General features: G+C 35.1%; 1 protein-coding gene across 8 annotated transcripts; it reads right to left on the bottom strand.

Annotated features, from left to right (window-relative positions):
- Positions 1-791: 791 nt before the first annotated feature.
- Positions 792-21,329, bottom strand: LOC110452648 (peregrin-like). 8 transcript variants are annotated; one of them, XM_021501289.1, is made up of 18 exons: positions 21,295-21,329; positions 19,159-19,838; positions 17,986-18,848; positions 16,208-16,246; positions 14,937-15,090; positions 14,432-14,575; positions 13,267-13,395; positions 12,687-12,875; positions 11,844-11,961; positions 11,419-11,511; positions 10,955-11,068; positions 9,972-10,208; positions 8,931-9,506; positions 8,289-8,384; positions 4,700-5,302; positions 4,085-4,191; positions 3,771-3,913; positions 792-3,129 (listed from the first exon to the last, which is right to left on the bottom strand). In XM_021501289.1, exons 2-18 carry the CDS (start codon positions 19,801-19,803, stop codon positions 2,919-2,921), a joined length of 4,461 nt encoding a protein of 1,486 aa, XP_021356964.1. In that variant the 5' UTR covers positions 19,804-19,838; positions 21,295-21,329; the 3' UTR covers positions 792-2,918. The 8 variants fall into 8 exon arrangements, 7 of the variants coding, with proteins under 7 accessions (XP_021356964.1, XP_021356965.1, XP_021356966.1 ...); XM_021501290.1 differs by having other exon boundaries at positions 10,961-11,068; XM_021501291.1 differs by having other exon boundaries at positions 14,432-14,563.
- Between the last annotated feature and the right edge of the window lie 499 nt (positions 21,330-21,828).

Genomic DNA, 21,828 nt, shown 5'->3' with positions numbered 1-21,828 from the left:
CCTCGATTTCACGTATGTTTACAATTAGCTCTTTAAATTGACATTTTTTTAAAAATTTTGATGAGATTCCTGAACTTGAAGACATTATCTATGCGAGGACGCAAACCCCACAAATTAACATACAAAGCACGTTACACGAGTCTTCCCCAACTTAATTCAATCGTAAGTGTTTTTAAGGCTGAGAATACCGAAAAAGGTTAAGGAACGTTTATGAAACCGGGGTCGGACTATAATTGATGGACATCAAGGGTCGGGAACAAAGTAAGCGGTCTAGCGAAGCACGGGCACTTCTCTCATGTATACTTTGTGTCTCAGCGACTTGATATTTTATATCAAAAATGTAATTAAAATCATGTTGCACAAGACAGATGTCAGTTAAAGCTTCACTTCAAAGTCATAAGCTTTGTCTCAGTATCAAGCCACAAAGGTGGGTTATCTTCAGTATGTGTATTGTAGATAAAATGTAAAATTAAGCATCTTTAATCAGCATCCATGTACAGGTTATCCTGGTTTGTATGTCAAGGTCCATTGTAATCTACATCGATAACATTATACTGCCTTGTTTGTAACATTGTGGACGCCAGCGTTAAAAAAAAAGGGTGTCAAGTCGGTAAGCTAGGTTAGTTCCGCAAGTTATGTTGAAAGACAATGACCCGACAAATTGTCATGTTAACATAGCATTGTGTTGATTAGGTTTCATTGCCATTTTTACTGAAGAAATACATCAGTGGAATGCTAACAGCTTCTACAGAAAACAGGAAAACGCATCATAATAATAATACAGTATTTATTAATTTTCTCAATATTTGATACAATACTTTTATGTACAAATAAAATGTGGTGAGTTTACAAACTGTATTTATACAGAGTATGTTAACAGTTGTACAAAGGGCTTTGATCAGTTCTAACTAGGAATCATATGGTTTTATACATAAAACTCGATCACTTTCTCTTCACAACGAATGACTAATGAATGGTCCATATACAGATGTATTTATATGACAACGATGGGATCTAATACTTAACATTTTTGCGCCACATTTTAAGGACAACTATTGGACTTGTACATCAATATATATTACTTTAGCTAACAAACAGATGTTTAATAGAACACAACAGATGAAACTTGCTAAGTAAAGTACTTTTTCACAATATAACAAACAACCAGCCAAATGTATGACGACATTTTAACACCATTATAAGGACACAATGGAACACTGCTAGAGTTCACTTTTAACAAGACTAGATACAACACAGGCAAATTCTCCAAGTTTCTATACCCTTATAAAACATGGCTTCACTGGCACCATATAAATCTAACAAATGTTATTAAACACCTATTTAACTGACAGTAAAACCTTTGTAAGATTTCACCTGCAAGACTTATCTGTAACTCATTGGTAAACCGAATTTAATTCAAGTTTTAAAATTGGTATTAATCAAACTCTGAAATTAACTTCATTTATCAAAATATCTATATAAAAATCTTGATACATTAATATATTTCTTTCACAGTACCTGTGATGTTGACTTGTTGAACAACAGATACCTGATGTTGTGAGTAATTCAAGACACAAGAAAACTCCAACAACAAGCAACCTTGAGACAATAAATGTTACTTTCTTAAATTACATGTGAACAATGTATTTCCTTCCCATATAAAATTATACAGCTACCAGTTTGTGACCTATACAGCATTACAAAACAGTACCTTATGTTATGCCAAACTGAAAACATTTGCTGTCAATTTGCAGAAAAAATAATTAATTTCATTTTAATTATGTAGAGAAAATAATACGTTAAAACTTGCCTTCAATTACTGTTTTTTTTTCACTTTCTGCTTTTTTTTTGCAGGTATGTGTGAATATTCAGCTCTGAAAATGTTGGTTGTGGGAACAAGATTAACTATCATTAGCCTGCCATTGGACTGATTACAAATACTACGTTGGTATATTGAAATCTGCTCTCGAGTTCCTTATATTATAATACTCTTACTATTCAGTTAACTGTTTTATTTAAGCTATTCGATACCAGCAGCTAGAATTTCTGTATTGTAGGCCATTATATCATTAACTAGAAAATAGACATTTTTGTTTTAAAGATAATTTTCTACATGAACTCTCATTATATCTCTCTCAACTGATTGCAAAATAAATACATCATTTTATCACAAATCAAACTGAACTTCGATGCAGTTATCTGAAATATACTTTCAGACCCTGCAATACAATGTAACATAAAATAAATCGTAATAATTTATGCTCAATAAAGATACAATGTAGCTATTAGATCTATCTGTCACCCAACAACAATACAACGTGAGAGGATTTACAAGTTTGTCTTTATCACAGAGGTCCCACACTACAGTTCACCTGGCACCGAGTTATACACACAAACATAGACACCACCAACACAAAACTACATTCCAGAAATACAAAATTAATTGAAAAAGTAACTTGGACCAGATTTACCATCAACTAAAACATAGCCGAGTTAGTTATAAACCCAACATAAGGGTATTTATATTACCAACCAAATGTTTAATTGGTTTAACAAATGGACAACCTTACATCAAACACACTCACCACCATATAAACCTTTTATTTCACATTTACATCACACTATAGCTTTCATCCAACATCTAACATCGCCATAAACCTCCAATCTAACAGTCATTTCATTACCACAAATCACATAGGAATAATTCTACATCAAGTGAAAATGATGGACAAATAGCACAGTTAATGATTAATTTTCTATCGGCAAAATAACTTTGTTCTTTAAATCAGATGAACAGCAGTCTTCTACCAGGACTTGTATTCCCTGTAATAGATATTAACACAAGAAGACTTTATCCTTTCAGTCTATTTAGAATGAATATAAAAAAATATAACAATTTCTGACAGCTGGTGTTTGCACTATTCAGCAAGCTCTGCAATTTCCTCATTGTCCGAGTCTCCAGAGAGTGGGTTGGGTTCGCCCGTCACACTGCACCGATGGAGGATGGCCTTCTCATAGGCCTTCTGTACAGCCTTGCGCACATTGGGCTTCCTGTTTTCCAGCAGCTTGGCTTTGTCAAGGCCAGAATCTACTCCTAGAGGTTCCAACTTGTTGCGTGGAAGCCACTGCCTAAAACCAAATACAAAGGATTACAAAATATTCTGTTAAATCAAAATCATGTACTAGTGTTTGCTTTACACTAAACTTTCTTAGAGGAAATTCAAATATAGTATCTGTAATCTGTACAGCTTAAAATGCAACTATACATTTTTAAGCAACTAGATTTAAAAACAATTTATAAGATCAACTACAGAATTAAACTGTTCTTAAAATAATTCCAACTATTGTGACATGTGTCTCCTTTTCTAAAAGACATTCTACAAAACACACCAAATGTATTTTATACAACTTTACACTTGGTTAAAACATGCATTCTTTGACAACATTCAGACATGTCTAAGTTATAAGATGACTGCTTCTTAAAAGGTATTGCTTGTATTCATTTGCTTCTTAAAAAGTATCGTTTGTATTCATTAACAGACTGGGATGAATTTGATTATTTTTTTGCAAAAGGTAAGGTCATATTGGTCCACAAGGACTATTATTAAGTTCCATCTCACTACAATATCATCACCTGGACAAAATGGCATCACATCCATATATTAACTCATACACACGTCACAATTACACTGTAAAACAGAGCAAACAACCTAAAGTTACTTTTTTGGCATTTTCTGGAAGTTTTTATGAGAATTAGGATCAAAACTGACCATGTGCGCTTGGTATCAAAGAACAGAATGAGATACACCGGCTCATCATATTTGCGCTGCAGGAGCAGAACATCCTCAGGAGGTACAGGGATGGGAACACCGTTGTGAAAATACCCAGTCTTCGGCATTTTTGGATTGATGATCTTTGAAAAGAAAAACAAATGATCAGAAAACACAAATACTCTGGTTGATGCATGTATTCGACATAAAAACCTGATGAAGAAATGTATCTTTTTTTTTTTATGTTTATCAGCAACCCATTGTATTTTTTATTTACAGCTGGTTTGACTGTACACAAGGATAAAACCACCTACCAGTGCAGGATACCAAGGGTAGCCTCTACATTTGGCCCACACAAGGTCCAACGGTTCTAAAGGGATCAAATCATCGGAGTCCACACTCGTACTGCGGTGAGCTCGTGCTGAAGGAAAATAACATTTTATTCCAGATCAAGATCGTTATTCATCAAAACAAATTTTCATCTTGCCACTTTATTTAATGTATTTCGCACAAGTAAAAAGGATGTTTAATTTCACATTGAGAATTAAGTATACTTTCACTTTTTTATTAATGATACTTAACTATTTCATACGTTATTGATGTAAACTTTCATCTGCAAACTTCCAATCTGAAATTGATATCTTTATCAGCCTTACTTTCTTAAACATGTCCAATCTGAAATTGATATATTTATCAGCCTTACTTTCTTAAACATGTTAAGTTGTTGGATACAGGTATAAAAAGACATATACATGTATTGTCATAGTAAAACTTCAAGTAATGTAACAAACACAACTCAAAAACATAGCCAACCTTCAAACTAACGAAACAGTAGAAAACTGTCAACAAAAACATACACCACAAACCATACTGAAAAGCCAACAAGTTCATAACAAGAACATTTCCAAAACAGCATTGTTCATATATACCTACTATCTGTTTCTTTATGCCAGTGATACGCTCTCCCGGACCTTTACTATCAATCCTGCAGACCAGCTTTCCTGAGCAGCCAGTAGCACAAGAGGCTTTAGGCTCTAAACAACATTTGGCTCGTCCGACAGAGTCACAAGATCTCAAGTGTCTGACAGATTTGGACGGAGGTTTGTTGTCAGGAGCGTCTGTCTGGTGAAGCCTTGTTTGTTTACCAACGGCCGGTTTCTCAGCCAGACTAGATCTACTTGTAGCTACTCTACTGCCACAAGTTTGCTTCTCATTTTGTTTCGATTTAAAGAGTTTACTTTTCTTTTGATTTGATTTTGTCTTTTTGACAATGACAAATCCATGACTACTACATTTTTTGTTTTTTGAATCACAAATAATCTTACTGCCATTTAACTTATCAACTGGAGCATTAGCACTATCATCCAACCCATCCGAGAGGCAGAGCTCATGGAAGTTTGCATCCTCAACAAGCAAAGCATGCAGAGAACTAGTAGAAGCATTATTGGTCTGTACGCTGTGAGAAGCTGTAGCAGGGTTACATGCAGGAGAACCTGGGATACCAGTCAGCATGCGTGACTTCACACCAGTAACTGAAAGTCCGTCACCAGATACACAAATTACTATAGCAAAGACAAGGTGTAAATAGATTAAACCCTTCAACAACACAAGCATCAGTCACGCATGTTTTAACATGTAAGCAATGAATGGATTACTACGATGAAATATTGACATCGTCCGGTCTCAATTCAAGACACAACGAGTAATTAAATGTCAGCAGTACTTCCATTATCCTGCAAAAAAGCAGCAGTCTACTCTAAAAATATCACAAATTTTGAAATTTTCTCGTAATCATGACAATAAAACTTGAGCATTTGTTACATTTATCACAATTCATTTCATAAAAAATCCATTCATAAGTGAGGTATTGATTGGAATGTGCACAAAAGGAGCAGTGATTTCCCCAGAATATGTAAACAAACAGCCAGCAAAAACATGGGAAAATCTGTAAATGGAATAAGTTAAATGGCTTTGTATGCTTTATCTGTCTAAAATGACAGCCCACCTCCCCTTATAAAAATGTGAAATCAAATGTGGCTATGTGGCGTCCACCTGTCTACAGCCGTCTATGTGAACCTGGGGAAAACACTGTAAAGAGAAGGAGACACAATCAGGTAACCCTGTCATCCCCACAGTGGACCGGACCTTGCATAATCTAGGCACTACCCACATCAATTTGTGGGGGTGAGAGGGTTTACCACAAAAACAATGGGTTGTGCCAAACATGTGATATATTTCTGATACTGATGCAAGTCCATCAAGCATTGTGTATAGATAACACAGTTATGTGTAGCAGTGCTATCAGAGAAAGAAACCTTAACACATGACCAACTTTTAGGTGTTGTGCTGTGTTCTAGTACATAGCTGTTTTACATTATACATGTTACATTTTTACAGGTACTGGATAAGTGTATCGGTGTCAAGAGGAGCACCAGACAAAGCAAGGAAAGGAAAGAAAGATGGCTTACAGCAGATACAGCGTACATTATCATGGCAGAGAAGGGAAGCACACACAATAGTTTACAACACTTCCATGGATCTATATCACGCACCAATTGCAAGCCATATATTTGTTCCCAGTTCTTATAACTAGTACATGTTTAAGAACATAACTTTGCTATACCATATTTAGAGAACAAAAGTTTCACTCAAATGCTTGTAATTGCATACATTTGAGTCGAGACTTGAAACAATCACATGTGACAAGGCTGACATTCAGAACAATATTTATGAATGTTTTTATCACCAAAATGAGACTAAATATAAAATACTAAAAGGTAGACTTTATACATAAGGTAGTGTTCTATCTTAGTTGAGATATCAAAACAATCCCAAGAAATAGGGCTGATATTGGTACTGTACTTTCATCTACATATGAATGACTGAAATCCACTTCAAAATCTAACAACTCAAACTTCACAACTGAAACAGAAACTGAAATATGACAAAATGCCTAAAAGAGATATATATGCTACCAAGAAATTTAGATACACCAGCAAAATAAAACTTTTTAGTCTTATATTCGGAATAAAATTAATCAGCTTAGTGAGAATAATAAACACAAACAGGAATTTAAAACTTATTACGGGCTTTCGAAAACATTGGTTTTCTTTGTTAAGCAAAGAGTGCAAATAACCGATGTCTGGACTCTAAACTGCTGAAAACAACTCAATAAGCCAGTGTGCCAATTCAGTAACACCAGCTCTCAAAGATCATATAGAGTTCTAGGCATTCAGGGGACAGGTAAAATGTTAACCCATTCCGCCCCGTATAATTAGTGGATGTTAAAATGGGGTCACAAAGAGGACTCCGCTGGTGGCCCCTTCATCTCTGTGCATCCCACTACATCCAGACAGTAATTTATATAACACATGTAAACAGCATTGTTACAAGCAGACAACAATGGAGATATAAACAAATATATAATATATAACTAGGAAGAGGTTGGTGTTGAACTATGACAAGTATTCCAGGTCAGGTGGTAACCAACACTAATCACTATACAATTAAGAACAATGTTGGTGATGTTTCTAAAATATTTCTTTGATTCATTATACATATTATACACAAGAAGCAAAGTATATATATTGCTTTAATATCTAGATATTCAAGTTATCATGCAGGGCAAAACAAATTCTCATTGGAAGAAATATGGCAAAATAAATCTCTAGGACTTGGCTAGATCCCAGGACGTATCAAGATTGTTTGTCTGTTCATATGCATCAAGAACATACACATTGTATGGTTAAAGGGTGGGGATCTTGACAGTCTTAAAGTGTTGACCCTGCTATTTAGGTCCCAAGGGACAGCCCTAGACCCTAGGGCCAATCCTGTATCCATCTTCTCTTGCACAGCTATTGTATATATGGTTTAGGATGGGAATCTCACTCATTTCCATGCTTTGATCATAGAATTAAGCCCCCGGGGGAGTGGTTGTACCCCTGACCAATCCAACTAGAATATACGTTTTCAATTTTGAATCTCCTTCCCTTGAGAATGTTTCCAACCAAACATCCATCACAAAGTTCCCGAGGAGAAGTTGCTGAATTACCCCCAACACCACTTTTCCTTCCATTTGCACAACCTTGAATCCCTACCACCTAAGCTAAGGATGTTTCCAGTCAACTTTGCAAAATCCATTTAAAATTTGTTAAAATTGTTGAAAAACAGACAGAAACTGCAGTACCTCATTGTAAACTGTGTACCAGAAGTGACGTCTGTATCAAAACTACTTATCGGACATCTGTATGGCTACCTCCACATTAATGTAACGTCTGATTGTAAGTTCGTCTTTCTCACGAATGTTGATTACATATATGAATTTCTTTTGTATGTTCTCATATGCTATAGTTACCAAAAATATAATTTACGCAATACAATTCCTCATTTTATCTACATATATAGTAATCTGAATTTAGCTTCACCACCCAAATCTTACTAGAGTACATAACTGGTTATTGTTTTGTTCTAGTAGATATTAGGTGAATTTTAGAGATGAGGGTCAGGCCTTATCCATACCTTTTTTCCTTGCAGTGCCATTGGAGCCCGGGGACCCGGAGTACTCACTCTCTGTACCATCTTCAGAAAGCTTTGGCATTCCGTTTGAATTTAACTCTACACACGAACAGCACACAGCAAGGCATGAAAGAAGCAGGCACCAAGCATAAGTTTAACATGCCACAATGTGTTTATCATGAATTAAGCAAGCTATCTGTCATATTTTAGCACAAATTATATTAACATTGCTATTTCACGAAAAACAACCACAGTGAAAATGTGTGCAAAAAGCAAAGAATTATTGCAACTAAAATGATTTGGCGTCATGTTTTGAACACCAAAGGAATACATTAACTAACTTGGGTATTAAAGGGGAAATAATGCACATGTATATTTCAAGTCAAAAGCCATCTTTAACGACATAATACAAAATATGGTGGCAGTAAACAAATCAAAATTAGCAGTCACGGGTCAAAAAGCAGTACACACACAAAAAGTTAAGGTTTCCCAAAACCAAGTATCATAGAAGATGGAACTTGTCACAAAATAAGACACATGCCATAATATTAAATGTGCAAACACAGATAAATACTTAAACATCTATATTATAATCTGGTGAGTATGTCTGTTTACTGTAGGGTTGAGTGTTAGGTGAATGTTTACCTGATCGACTGTTGCTGCTGGAGGTTCCGCTTGATGTCTCGGATATGGAATCATCACTTGTACTGATCATAGAGGTACTATCCGATTCTGACGAGCTTCTCAGATTATCAGGACCCCTATACACCATGAAGCTGTCTCGTTTAGTCAGGTCTGGTGGTTCAGCAAACTGTGACAGGGGTTCCGTCAGAGACGAGGTACGCTTTGGAGGTGATGGTCTTCCCTCTCTATCTGGTGAGGTTATTGCACTGTGTGATCTTTTCCTGGAAGCTGGACTACTGGGACCTCTGCTTCTTGTAGATGGACTCATGGGTTCAAGAACAGGAGGCTGTGGTGAGTCTGACTGCTCCATGACTTTTTGTCTTGGGGGTCGACCAGCTTTCCCTTGTTTTTTGGGCGGTGTACAAGGACTACTTGGGTTGGAGACATCCTGCTTGCTGCGGAACACCTTCTTACTAAACAATACAGCTGTTCTTCTATTCACCCCACTTGTTGTTGGCTGAGATGAATTACTGTCCTCATTTTTTGATGAAACTGATGATTCTGTGGTACGCGAGCTGTCAGATGATCGTCTTTTGTCTACAATGAAACCATTACTTACTATTTAGTGCGATATAAATTGTTTGTCCTTTTAGATCTACTTCCTAAAGGCTAATAATCTGTGCCTACCTTCTATTAAAATTTGAGCTATATGAACTGTCAGATAATCATCTTGTGAACTATAAGACCATTATTTACTTCTAAGCTTGATATCAATGAAACGCTGTCTTTTTAGATCAAAACCCTATAAGCTATTAGTCTGTGTGGAACAAAATATTCCAAAATTTAGCGTACAAAAAAATGAACATGATTTTATTTAAAAAGAACTTATTTTGAACAACAGTTTAATTTATTTTTCAATACAGTATAATATTTATTAAATGAATATATTGAGGTTAGTAATAGCGAATGATGTCAGATAACATGAGACAAGAGATATAGGTAGTGTTTTCAAATACTACAGAAATACACGATATCAATAAATTTACCATCAGGATGACACACCTAATTCCTTTCCTAAATGTTTGGGAAGCACCACTGACTCTGACTCGGATTCACTCTTGCTGTGACTTGTCAGTCTGCCACGCCCCCTGCCTCTCCCCCGACCACGCCCCCTACCAGAGGGTGTGTCTTTGGATGAGGATTTACCAGCTGACTTGTCAACAGAAGGGGACTTTGTGCTACGGACGGGAGTTTCTTCTTTCACATCTTCGGCCATGGAATCATCGTTTTGGTCAGATACTGCAAAACGTTAAATAATTAATTTCAAATTGTAGAAATGATAAAAGGGCTATCCCAGTAAAATATCTATCCCATCCCAGGACTCCAGGTTGTTCAAGTGTACCACCCCTAGATTTGAACTTCATCGTAATTTGCCTAGAAGTAGAAGGCAGGGAATCAATGGGTAAGAGTCCTTTAGTTTGGAGTGATGGTGTTAAGTGTTGTTGTTTAGCTTATCACATTTTAAATAATATACTGTAAATAAACAATAACAGTTTATCACTATATAGACAGCTTGCAATTGTTTATACAATTACCTCCAAATACAATATCTTAACTTTATGTTTATCAAGTCAATTACAACTGTAACAATATATATAAAACAATTGATGCTTTCAATAGTTCCAAATAACATGTGTTTATGTCATGTTCTGCTTTTATCTCAAACATAGTTTTTAATGTAAAAGTTGGAAAATTGGGCCCGTGTACTAATCAAGGCTCCATTGCCAATATTTATCACATTCCATTAGAATCAAACGACATGATGGATACATTTATAGATGTTTTTTGTGATTTAATGTATTTATTACGTCAAAAGTGAATACAGGAAGTCAAAGACAATCATTTAACACTCTATTGACATACATCTAATTTAAATAACTGATATTAAACCACAAAAGTTAAAACATCACAAAAGTGGTTTCAAATAATATTTCAATTGTCAGAATAGGTTTCAGTGGTCAATAAATATATTAACATCAGTTTACCTGTACCTATGCTGTCGTCCAGATCACTCGCCTGTAAACCTTCCTTCTGAATAGCAAGTTTCTGTCTCACTTTGATAATATCTTTCTTGATTTTTTTTGCGAGACTGGATTGTCCTGGATAAACAAAATCATTGCATGTTACATCACTTTTCTCTTTAGGGGCCCCTTCCAGTGTAACAAAACAAGAGGATTTTTCTTAAAATTCCAACTTGTAAATTTTGCATGTACACAGATTAGAAAGAAAAAAAATCTTCATAGAGGAATTCCTTTAAAGCATATCAATATTTGACTTGATTTTAATGTAGTATAATTTCTTTGTTAATATGATAAAATAGATCATGAAAATCTAAGAATAATATTCTACTTAATTTCATAGTGATCTTTTAACACCATTCTGTGGAACAGCTGGATATAAAACTTGCTATTTTATTGCTTTAGCTATATATGTTCTTGACAATGTTCACCTTTCATGTTGTTAGCCATGTCCATTTTATCCAACAGGATGCGTAACTGTTCATCCAGGGGAAAGCTTTCCCTCTTTTCTTGGAAACTATCAACTGTAAAGAACAACAGATATATATAAAGCTTTAAAAAGAAAATGGCTCTTGTGATTTATTTCAGAAATATGCAATATTATTTGGCCATTCAATATTGAATTGCAGTGGAACAATGTGATTACAAAATTTACTTAAAACTGGGACAAGCCAAATGCCCTTCCTTACCCAAACAGATCATTCTGATTTATCTTAAATAATCTTATTTTGTTTGGAGTTAAAATGTGTCTTTACTGTATTTCTGTGCTGTATAGCCCAAACACATAAAAATCAGCACATACTGCATACATAAACACTCACTATAATTTTTTATGTTTATTATATAACACACTTACAGTCCTCCAAAATAACTGGTTCCTTCTCATGGGGAGGTTTCTCCAGGTGAAGTCCTGTGTCAGGGTCATAACCAACCCTCTCTGCCATTCTTCTGGATGCTCGAATCACCATACCACCCTGTAAATAAAAGTGTGAAAAATTAAAAAATTGATTAGAGAAAATTACTGTCCTGTTTGTATTTCTCTACACAAGTCATCAATGCATGTTTACATAAATTAAAGGAGTAACTACCCATCTAGTTGTAATCCTATTGAATTGAGCATGAGGAAATGGAATATTAATGGCAAAGCTGTTAAATGACCTGTGCTTAATGAGAGGATAATCAATATAAACTGATATATCTGATTTGGTACAGTACCGGGTCATTTGTTCTAAACAAGTAAACATGATCAATAATCTCATTTTGAAAAACTCTTAGGGATTATCAAAGTGCATTACAAGTCAACAACGTCTATTTCTAACATTGTTTTGTATATTTAACTCCAGTATAAGCCAAATACATAGACAATGCCAGATGCGAGATGACTAAGCTGACATATGTGCCCTACATTTCCTTAATTGACTGTTTATCAATCTGTTGTTTAGTTGTAAATAAATTTGAGCGATCTAAAAGTAGAAAACAGATGTAACATTGAATTTTATAATTGTAATGAAGATTTGAACCAGAATACCTTTATAGTGGGGCACATTAACTCATCAACCCCTGAAATTTCATAAGGGACTATTCCAACCATTGAATTGGAAGAGTTCAAATGTGTCTTCAGTGGTAATGAGTTAATCCAGCATTATAGATGTTTTAAGGAGTGTTTTACCTGTACTATCATCATTTAAGTTTTATGTACCTGATCTCGTAAACGTGTGGCCGACCTGTAAAACATCGTGTCTTTAGCATTGTACATGAGGCAGTTGTTGATGATGTTTTCAAAGTCAAGTTCAAACTCATCCATTGTTTTGTACTTGTGACTCTCCACCTTCTGTCTCATTGTTAGGAAATCCATTGGTGTCTGGATATACTCCAAGTAGTCTGGCACCTTCAAAATAAAATCAACATTTATTAATGATTTACATTGTTGCTCACTATAGATACTTCAATACACCAAACAACAAATTCTATTTATTTCATCTGTGATAACTTTTTAACTCTTGACATTTTCTCAAATTAATGCTGCAAAGTAACAAAGCAAATTGGAAACATTTTATTATTATTTTACAGAGTAAAGAATAGATAAGAAATCAAACAAAGTACATTCAAACTTTTGAACTCAGAAGTGGAAAAAACTTCAAGTCTAAAATTACCATGAATTGAAACCTTATCTACATGTATGAGTGCCACATCAGCAAGGATTGGCTGACTTGAATTCCTTTAATATGGTGAAATGATTTTTTTATACCCATCCTGATTGCACAAATGGAGAGACCTACCTCGTCCAAAGACACAGGTTCTGCAAATATGCTGGCATTATCTTTTTCTTGCAGCTGGTCCAGTGTGTGGCGGAGTAGGACTGCAAACGGCTGCAGCTGTAGCTCTAGAGCCAGCTGGTGCACTTTGACCTTGAAGCACAAAAAAAACATGATAATGATATAGTCTTCTGAAAAAAATATTGACATCTAGAAACAAAATTCAATGTTATCTGATCAGATTTCTACAAAATCAGGGCAAATCTATTGTGCATATAGTCACCTGTATATATTTATTGGAACAAGCACCTTTAAATAGACATTTGTTGGAAAGATAATCCTTCTGCTTCATTCTCCATGGTCTTCTTGGTAATATAAAACCCCAAAGTGAACAAATGTTATCGTAGTTTTATATGTACCGTAGCTTATAAAACAATGTGTGGTTTATTTACACCACTTTCTTATAATACATTATTAATCCTGATCAGGACCTAATTCGCATTTTTCTTGAACACATATTTCACAATTTATTGATTATGATGTATGCATAGTGGAACGAAATAAAAATTGAACTTGATTCTTATTCTAGATGTTTTTTAAAAGCATGAAATAATTGTAGCTTATTTGATATATTTTTGCATTTTTCAAGTGCTTTGGCTAGATGAAGAAGTAAGAGCATAAAACATACATAAAATGTTGAGCCAAGTAATGGCATGTGGTCAACTGTATTTATACATGTGTTGCACATTCTGACATGCATGCACCTGTACGTTAACTCACACCACATAATATGTGATGTAGTTCACATTTGTTCTACAGGTGATGAACTAGATTTGAATTGTTATTTATTGTCTATAGAGAAGATTGATTGGAATTTTACATCTTTACAACAGCTTAGATTCAGGTTCTATGTTAAGCCCTTAAGATCACAGGAAGAGTGTCCACAGATAATGGACCACTTAACCCTTTCACCAATGTAGTCCATAATGGAATCAACCAGATTAATGCATTGTAGAGTTTACTAAAGTTACATAGGGGTGAAAAGGTTAAGGGTCACAAAGTGCCTTCACACCTAAATGTCCTATCATGTGATAACATGGCCCCCGTCAGGTCATATTATTCTGACAACAAGTTAAGGCTTTATGTTTTTTCCTTTATATAAACTATTGACAAGTAGATGGTGCCATACCTGTTCTCGTTTGAGTTTTTCCCTCTTCCTGATCAGTTCCACCAGCAGGCGTGCCTTTTCTAGGTCTTGTCTCAGTCGCTGCCAGTACTTCAGTTGTTCCTTCAGTGCATTGCTCTGTTTGTCATTTTTCACCTTGAAATTGAACTATGCCATTTATTGCATAAGATGAAAACAAATTAGTTTTTTTATTATGAAGTAATTAATCAAAACTGGACTAATCAGCGAACTAATATTTACTCTTTATCAATAAGCAAATATGCAAGTGAAAATTATTATAACATACCGATTCTTTAATATAATTATATTTTGAGTAGATATAAAATGTAACTTCCATTAAAGTGGGTCATGATCAAAGCCATTAAACAAAATAATAGTCCTCTCTACTCAAGCAAGATACATTGCAAACATGGCTTTTTGTCCTGTCCATCTGTGCAAGTCATTTACAGGAATGGTAGGAAACAGATGCCAGGTATGCACCAGTGCTGTAAAAATCTTTGACTCTCACCTGTTCTTTGTTCCTTGTCATATGATTTGACTGCAATCTACGTAAAAGTGGTACTCCATTCCGTGACTGCCTCTTCAAAGTCCAATAGCTCAATAACCGGGACAAAAATACTTGCTTCTTAGGGAAGACAAATAACTGACCTATCTTGGACAACCTGAAAGAACAAAACAGATTTGCTGTTGTATACATCAATGTATAAATCCTATTTTTAAGACTATAATACATGCATACATACATGCATACTACAAGACACAAAATTCAAATAATAACACACATTCTTTGTATTCAGAAAATATTTATCAAAATAATTAATGACATCATGAAAAGCAATCACCGTGTACATTTAGTTTGGACCAATCAAAGTTCACACAAATTATTAAAGGGCATTTAAAAGATATTTTCTTTTATTGATTTTAGGGATTTAAGGGCTAAATTATTACTAAAAATATTTAAATATTACTTTTCTTCGTAAATGCGAGTTCAATTCTACTAGTACTGCATGTAACATCTTTCTCTCACCGACTCATCTCATGATCAGCTTATAGCACTTCAAAGAGGAAGAAGTACATGTATGAAAGCTGCCCTCCTAACTTATTATGTCATATTTTGGCCTGGACAAATCTTAAAGGGACTGATTTGTCAGAACAAATGCCTTGATACTTTGATTAAATAATCTCCTGCTTTGTCAAGTTCTATCACAGAGTTCCATATTTAACTTTTAAAGGCAATTGTCCAAACCAAATTAATTTAACTTGCCAGAATGTACTCGACCTACCCGAAAATAGCTTGAATATTCATACATTAGATATGGTATTATATATATATACTACCAAATAAACCCTGTATATTCTGAAATCCCATCTAAACCGACTGAAACACATGTTACATCAAGATATATCAACAAGTGGGTGTCAGATTAAGATAGTTTCAAGACAGACTTGAAATAGCATTACAGAATCTAGTTGATGTTTGATGGGAAAATCAAATCCCTCAACACACATATTGTTCAGCTTGTTCTATATTTATATGAATTCAAATGTGCATGTATCATGATCATGCAATGAGGTACATCGTATTTAAGGATTTAAAGTTTGGTGAAACTGGTAAAAACTAAACTATGTTCAGTTGAGAAATTCAATTATACCACACACGATTAATTAGGATAAATGATAAATTCAGGTTAGTAGAAGTGATTTTTTTTAAAACTCAGAGAGTCTCATCATGAAAGAGCATGACAGTAGAGACTAAAGTGAGTATTAAGATTGCATTACATGGATTCGGATATTACTGTGTGGATCTTGACCCTTGACCTGGAGTAAAATAGAGAAAACAACCCATTATTTCTTAATTGAACAAAAAAAAAACAAATTCAATAATTTAGGAGATAATGTCAGACAGGTTAAGATTCAAATTACCAATTTCAGAAAATTAATAAGGATGGTCCATTCAGATTGTGAAGCTAATTTCAAATTATATTCATATTATTCACTTCAAATTACTTGTCAAGAGTGTTATTAAGATCTCTTAAACTTATATATATATATAGCTACTTAACAACACAAAAGCATGCACCCTTCTACAAGGATTTATTAGTGTATTTTCTGAAATGATATTGAATGTGAAATGGCCAAAATTGTGAAAAGTCATGATATAATTACAAAATAAGGAACTTGGATGATGGAAAATATTCAAATGAAAAATGAATTGTGAAATGGAATACATTGTTTCAGTTGATTGTTTAGGGGAATGTGAATGGGGATTGAGAATAATCTGGTCCAAAACGGGGGAAAACAGGTTGTCTTTTCAATAGGGAATGGGTTCAGGTTGGGCACATCCTTTACTTAGATAACAGTAACAATTCTATTTATGAAATGGGGAAGAAAAAATGAAATAAAAGACAAACTATTTGCAACAAAAAGGGGGCATCATTCTTTCAGCAGTTGTGCACAAAAAATAAATAACAAAAAGCTTAACAATGACTTTGTTCTGGGCTGACTTTTAAATAGTCCTGAGGAGGGGAGGGGACACAGGGGAGTATAACATTTTGTTTATTCTATCTATAGAGAGGACTCATTTTCACATAAGGATAGATATCAGAATAAATCCATATCTGCACAAAAGTGCATGTATATATATGTTAGTGTACCTCATTGCATATAATACTGCAAGAATGATGTCCTCGTTTTGTTCCTGTTCACATTTGATAGAATGAAATATTTCAATATATTCAAGCCACATTTTTCGCGTTCACTCACCAGAAATGACCTTTAATGCTTTGGAACATGTTCACAAGCAACACTGGATATACATTTGTCATCGTGTTTTCTCACAACTGTATATGTACGTCCCCTAACCTACTGTGTGTTTTGTATATGTCGACCATGTGAGGAAATAAATTGGGAAAGGCTAGTTTTACACTTAATATAACTGCATTGCTCTGTGAACAGATTTTTTAATTACAACTTTAAGGTAACTGTACTGTATATATGCATGTGTCCATGTCAAGTATGTATATGTACATTGATATGAAGTATAACAACACCAGAGTGTACAATTAAATCTGTGTATGCCATACTTCTGGTTTATTGTGTGCAGTTAATGTTTAAACAATGTTGTGTGTAGTGCATAACAAACATTACTACAGCTTGGGATTTACAAATTAAATACAATGGTTTGATACGTACATTATTTTTCAGTTAGAAACTACCGCTTAATTCATAAAGAAATTGATATCTTGACAAAGATTTGTTATAGTCACAAATACTAGATTTTATCAGCTCTCCAATAATACTGTTTATTGCATGGGTTAAATATTTCAAGTACATGGGTACAACTAAAATTCAGGTTTCTAATTGCATGTTCCCGACCGAGGCTGTAATTTTGTACCTGTGACAGCTCTACTATAAACAATAAGTACTGCTACCTAAATGTTATCCGTCACAAGAGAGGCTGTGCCCAACCTGTTTGAAAAAGGGGATGGCTATGATAAATCCCTGTAGTCACGTCATAAAAAACTGTATACTGCATCTTTTTGTAGTAGTTCCCTTACCTTTGCTGAGGTATAATTGGAATTGATACAACAGGCATTGCATTTCTTTTCTCAGCTAAGATTTTTCTCGCTTTCCTCATTTTTATACGGGACTTTTCCTTGGCTTTCTTCGCCGAGGCCGACTTATCCTCTTCTGAACTGTCTGCAAGCATTGGCATACAGTCTGAATCAGCTGGAGTATGTACATCACAGTAGGCAGTTTTCCTAACTGTCATTGTTGGACCACTAGCACTAGGTTCTTTCACTGGTTCGATTTTCATATACAACCCTGCCTGCTGTGCACATGTAACATGAAATGCTGTATAACAGTTTGTTTTATGACACTGTATGCAGGCACCTGTACCTCGCTGTTTACAAATGTAACAAGAAAGTTTCCATCGTGCCGGTGGAATATGGTCCATACTGTCTACAGGTTCAAGGAATACAGTATTTGCAAAACCTACTTCTGGAATCCACAGGGCACACACCACATGAGCCCACCTTCCATCATCAGTCTGTTTGAAAGCACCACCTTTGTTTGGACATAGGCAACAATCCACTGCCCTGGAAGGCGACTGAAGGCAACGTCTACATAACCACTGTCCTTCTGGAATGTACGGAACACCATAACACTCCTGATGGACCGCCAGATTGCACATATCACAAAATAAAATAACATTACTGTTTTGGCATTCACCATCCATACAAATAGTACACACAGCATCCTCATCTATAGGAGGACCCACATCCTTGCCAGAGGTCTGGCTTTGGAAAAATGCTTCTTTTTCAAACCTGTCCATAAGCATTTCAAAGTCTTCTTGTTTTACTGAACCTATGCCGTCATTCTTCCTTTTTTCATTGACCAATGTGAGCCAAGAATGATCCTGAAACGATAGACTCATATACATAATAAGAGAATAAATCATTTTCACCGCCAAACTTTAAAAACTGAAATTAACTCAAAGCAATCTGTATTATATATCTCTCCCCCCCTCCCCAATTCTATTTTTGAAGTCAGTATAAAATTCAGGAAAAATTGGTTTAAGTCAGTAATACTGTTTTTTCATTTTCAAATTTCAATGATCATTTACCGACAACTAATGAACTGATATTTGATATGGTCAATCACCATCACTTATTGTTTTGGCATAACCATTTCCAAAACTAATAAAAATGCATTATTAAGAAATATACCTCTTCATCCATGTCATATTCAACTTCATTGTCCAATTCTTCTGTGGACTTTTCTATATATCTGTAGTAAGAATTTGGTCTTGGTTGAAGGTGGGAAGGCTTGATGAAGTCCTCAATTACCTTATACTGAGCTTCTGGTAACTTAGAATTTGCGTTTGTATGACTAGGAACACTAGGTTCTTTCCTTGTTTTAGAACCATCACTTGACTTCACATGTTTTACAGGACTTTTCTCCGCTTTTTCCTCTTTTTCTGTGTTGTGGTGATTGTCAATTTCATCTTGAGAAATTATTTCCAGTGGTTCATATATATTAATTCTATGAATTCTTCCTTCTAAGTCTACTTCCACAAGCCTCTGAGACTCTGCGTAAGTTAATGTTTCTCTTCTCAATGTTTGTGTGAATTCAGGTGGAGTTGGAGATCGTCTGTTTTGTCTATGATGCCATTTTTGTTTCTTCTTGCTGGGGGGCTTTTTTGCTGGGGAAGCATTATTTTCTGGATTATCATGGTCATAGTTATACATGTGAAACTGTATACCACAATAACTCTTGTACACCTTTCCACAAGATTTCACAGGACACTCATAAGGAGGCTTGGTTGCCTTCAAGTTCTGACAAAAGGTCTTCACGTCAAAGTCGTAAACCATTTTGCCTCTTCTTTCTTCCCATAACAGTGTTATATCTGCAAGAAAATAAATAATAGATATTCATTTTTTTATTGTTTCATGCATCAAACCCAGCATCATTTCTCATGAGGTGCCTATATATATAATTTCTAGCATTACACTTCCATACTTTTTAGGAGGAAAAATACTTTTTTTTTGCATGTATGAATAAATGTAGCGGAACTTGTCCTGGTGACTACCTGTGACCAGATAATTCCCAACTGCAGTCACCTGTATTTGCACAGGTCAGTTGTATTCTACAAATGACCTCAATGACTTGTGCAATAAGTTTTGAAGATATTCCTTTGGAAAGAATACTTGTACATTTGAAAGCGATTTTTGCGACACAAATTTGATTCTGGTCTCTCACTTTTCCTGTAGTACTTGTCCAGATTTTAAGGACCCAATATCTTTTTAGTCATTGGACTCACCAATTTTGAAATTGATGGTCAGGACTTGTCTGAAAAAAATTGACAAAAATCCTGCAATAATTGGCCAATTTTAATACTTTAAATACCATACTACTGATTTTGATGGCTGTGAACCAACATAATTAATTATAAATAACCTTCAATTTAGCAGATTTAATTGCATTTTGATTGTCTATGACCTTCATTTCTTCGTTGAGAACTTGGCAAGTATGCAATAATATCTCTGAAGCCGAATAGTTTCAAATGAAAAATATAACTGCAGCTGTTAATAATTTCCAACATGAAAATGACTTAACTGGTCTGCTGTTTAAAACATCTCATTTTAGTGTGATAAATATCAACTTCTGGATTATTCACCTTGATAGTTCTTTTACAATATAGTACATCCTATAATAAAATATTTCAAAACCAAATCGACTTGGGATAACTGTAGTGTGTACTTAGCTTTTAGCATTTTATTTTGCCAACAAATCCAATAACGTCTGTATAGGCTAGGAAACCTAAGAAATGTATGTAGCCATGGTAGAAACAAACAATTCTTTGTACTATCTTTGAACGTTTACCGTCTGATTACACGCGCGGTTGTTTCTCTATATTGATTAACCAACCGTGCCTATTTTTAGAAACAAAACATGTCTTCCTCGATTTCCGATTCCGGTGTATTATGCTTTCAACCAGTCGACAGAAAATCGAGATTAATACCTTTTCCAATAGAACACACAAACAGCCTGACTTATATCGTGCATAAAAATGTAATACTTAGTTGATAAAAGTATAACACAAGGAAATAATTCAACCCGGAACCTGTCTTAACACGATCTAAACAACACACTGGCTGCAATGATCGCGGTCCGGGACAATGAAACGCTAGGCGTCCCTAAATTTACAGTGCATTTTACCTATATAATCACGATTTTGCGCATGAAAATAATGCAAGTAAAAATCTTTGGTTTATCAGCTTTCATTTGATCAAAGTTTCTGTAGAAGAGACATCTTAAATTTAAGGAATTGATGGAATTCGGAACCGACAAACCGTACTCACCAGGCGTCTTCCATGATATAGGTAGCACTGCGCACAATTTTGCGCATGAACAGCCGGTATGAACTATTTCCGGTTTTGTGGCGGGAATCGATCCACAGCTCGTAGTGCTGGGCGGACCAAGGTCATGTTGGCCTACAAAATTCACTTCGTGCTGGCAATGCCAGACAGAAATGAAAGCAGCCAGCTAACAAACTGGCTATGCACAGGGATAATGCTCTGGGTAAATTAAAGATAAACCCGTGCTGTTATATCTAGACGTTTGGTCCTTCCTTTCGCAGGTTAGACAAATAGATATGTGGATACTGTGTTTGCCTCATGCATTGGATTTAGCGTCGAAAAGCAATGTCTCCTTTATGAGGAAAATGTTATGAAAATCATGAAGGCACTGAGTACAATTCTCTCACGCAAGAGCTCTGATAAAATCTATACCTTTACCAAGTAGCGAGCTATGGGACTCCCAGTGACAGTCCGCGAGATACATTTGTAGCTTTTATGATGTTGAGTGACCGAGCCAGGTTATGGAGTTATTTGGGT

Source organism: Mizuhopecten yessoensis, unplaced genomic scaffold (genome assembly GCF_002113885.1).
Source record: "Mizuhopecten yessoensis strain PY_sf001 unplaced genomic scaffold, ASM211388v2 scaffold6779, whole genome shotgun sequence".
In the NCBI taxonomy this organism is placed as follows: Eukaryota; Metazoa; Mollusca; class Bivalvia; order Pectinida; family Pectinidae; genus Mizuhopecten; species Mizuhopecten yessoensis.
Note: the sequence above shows the minus strand (reverse complement) of the source record. Positions and strands in the feature narration are given on the sequence as shown.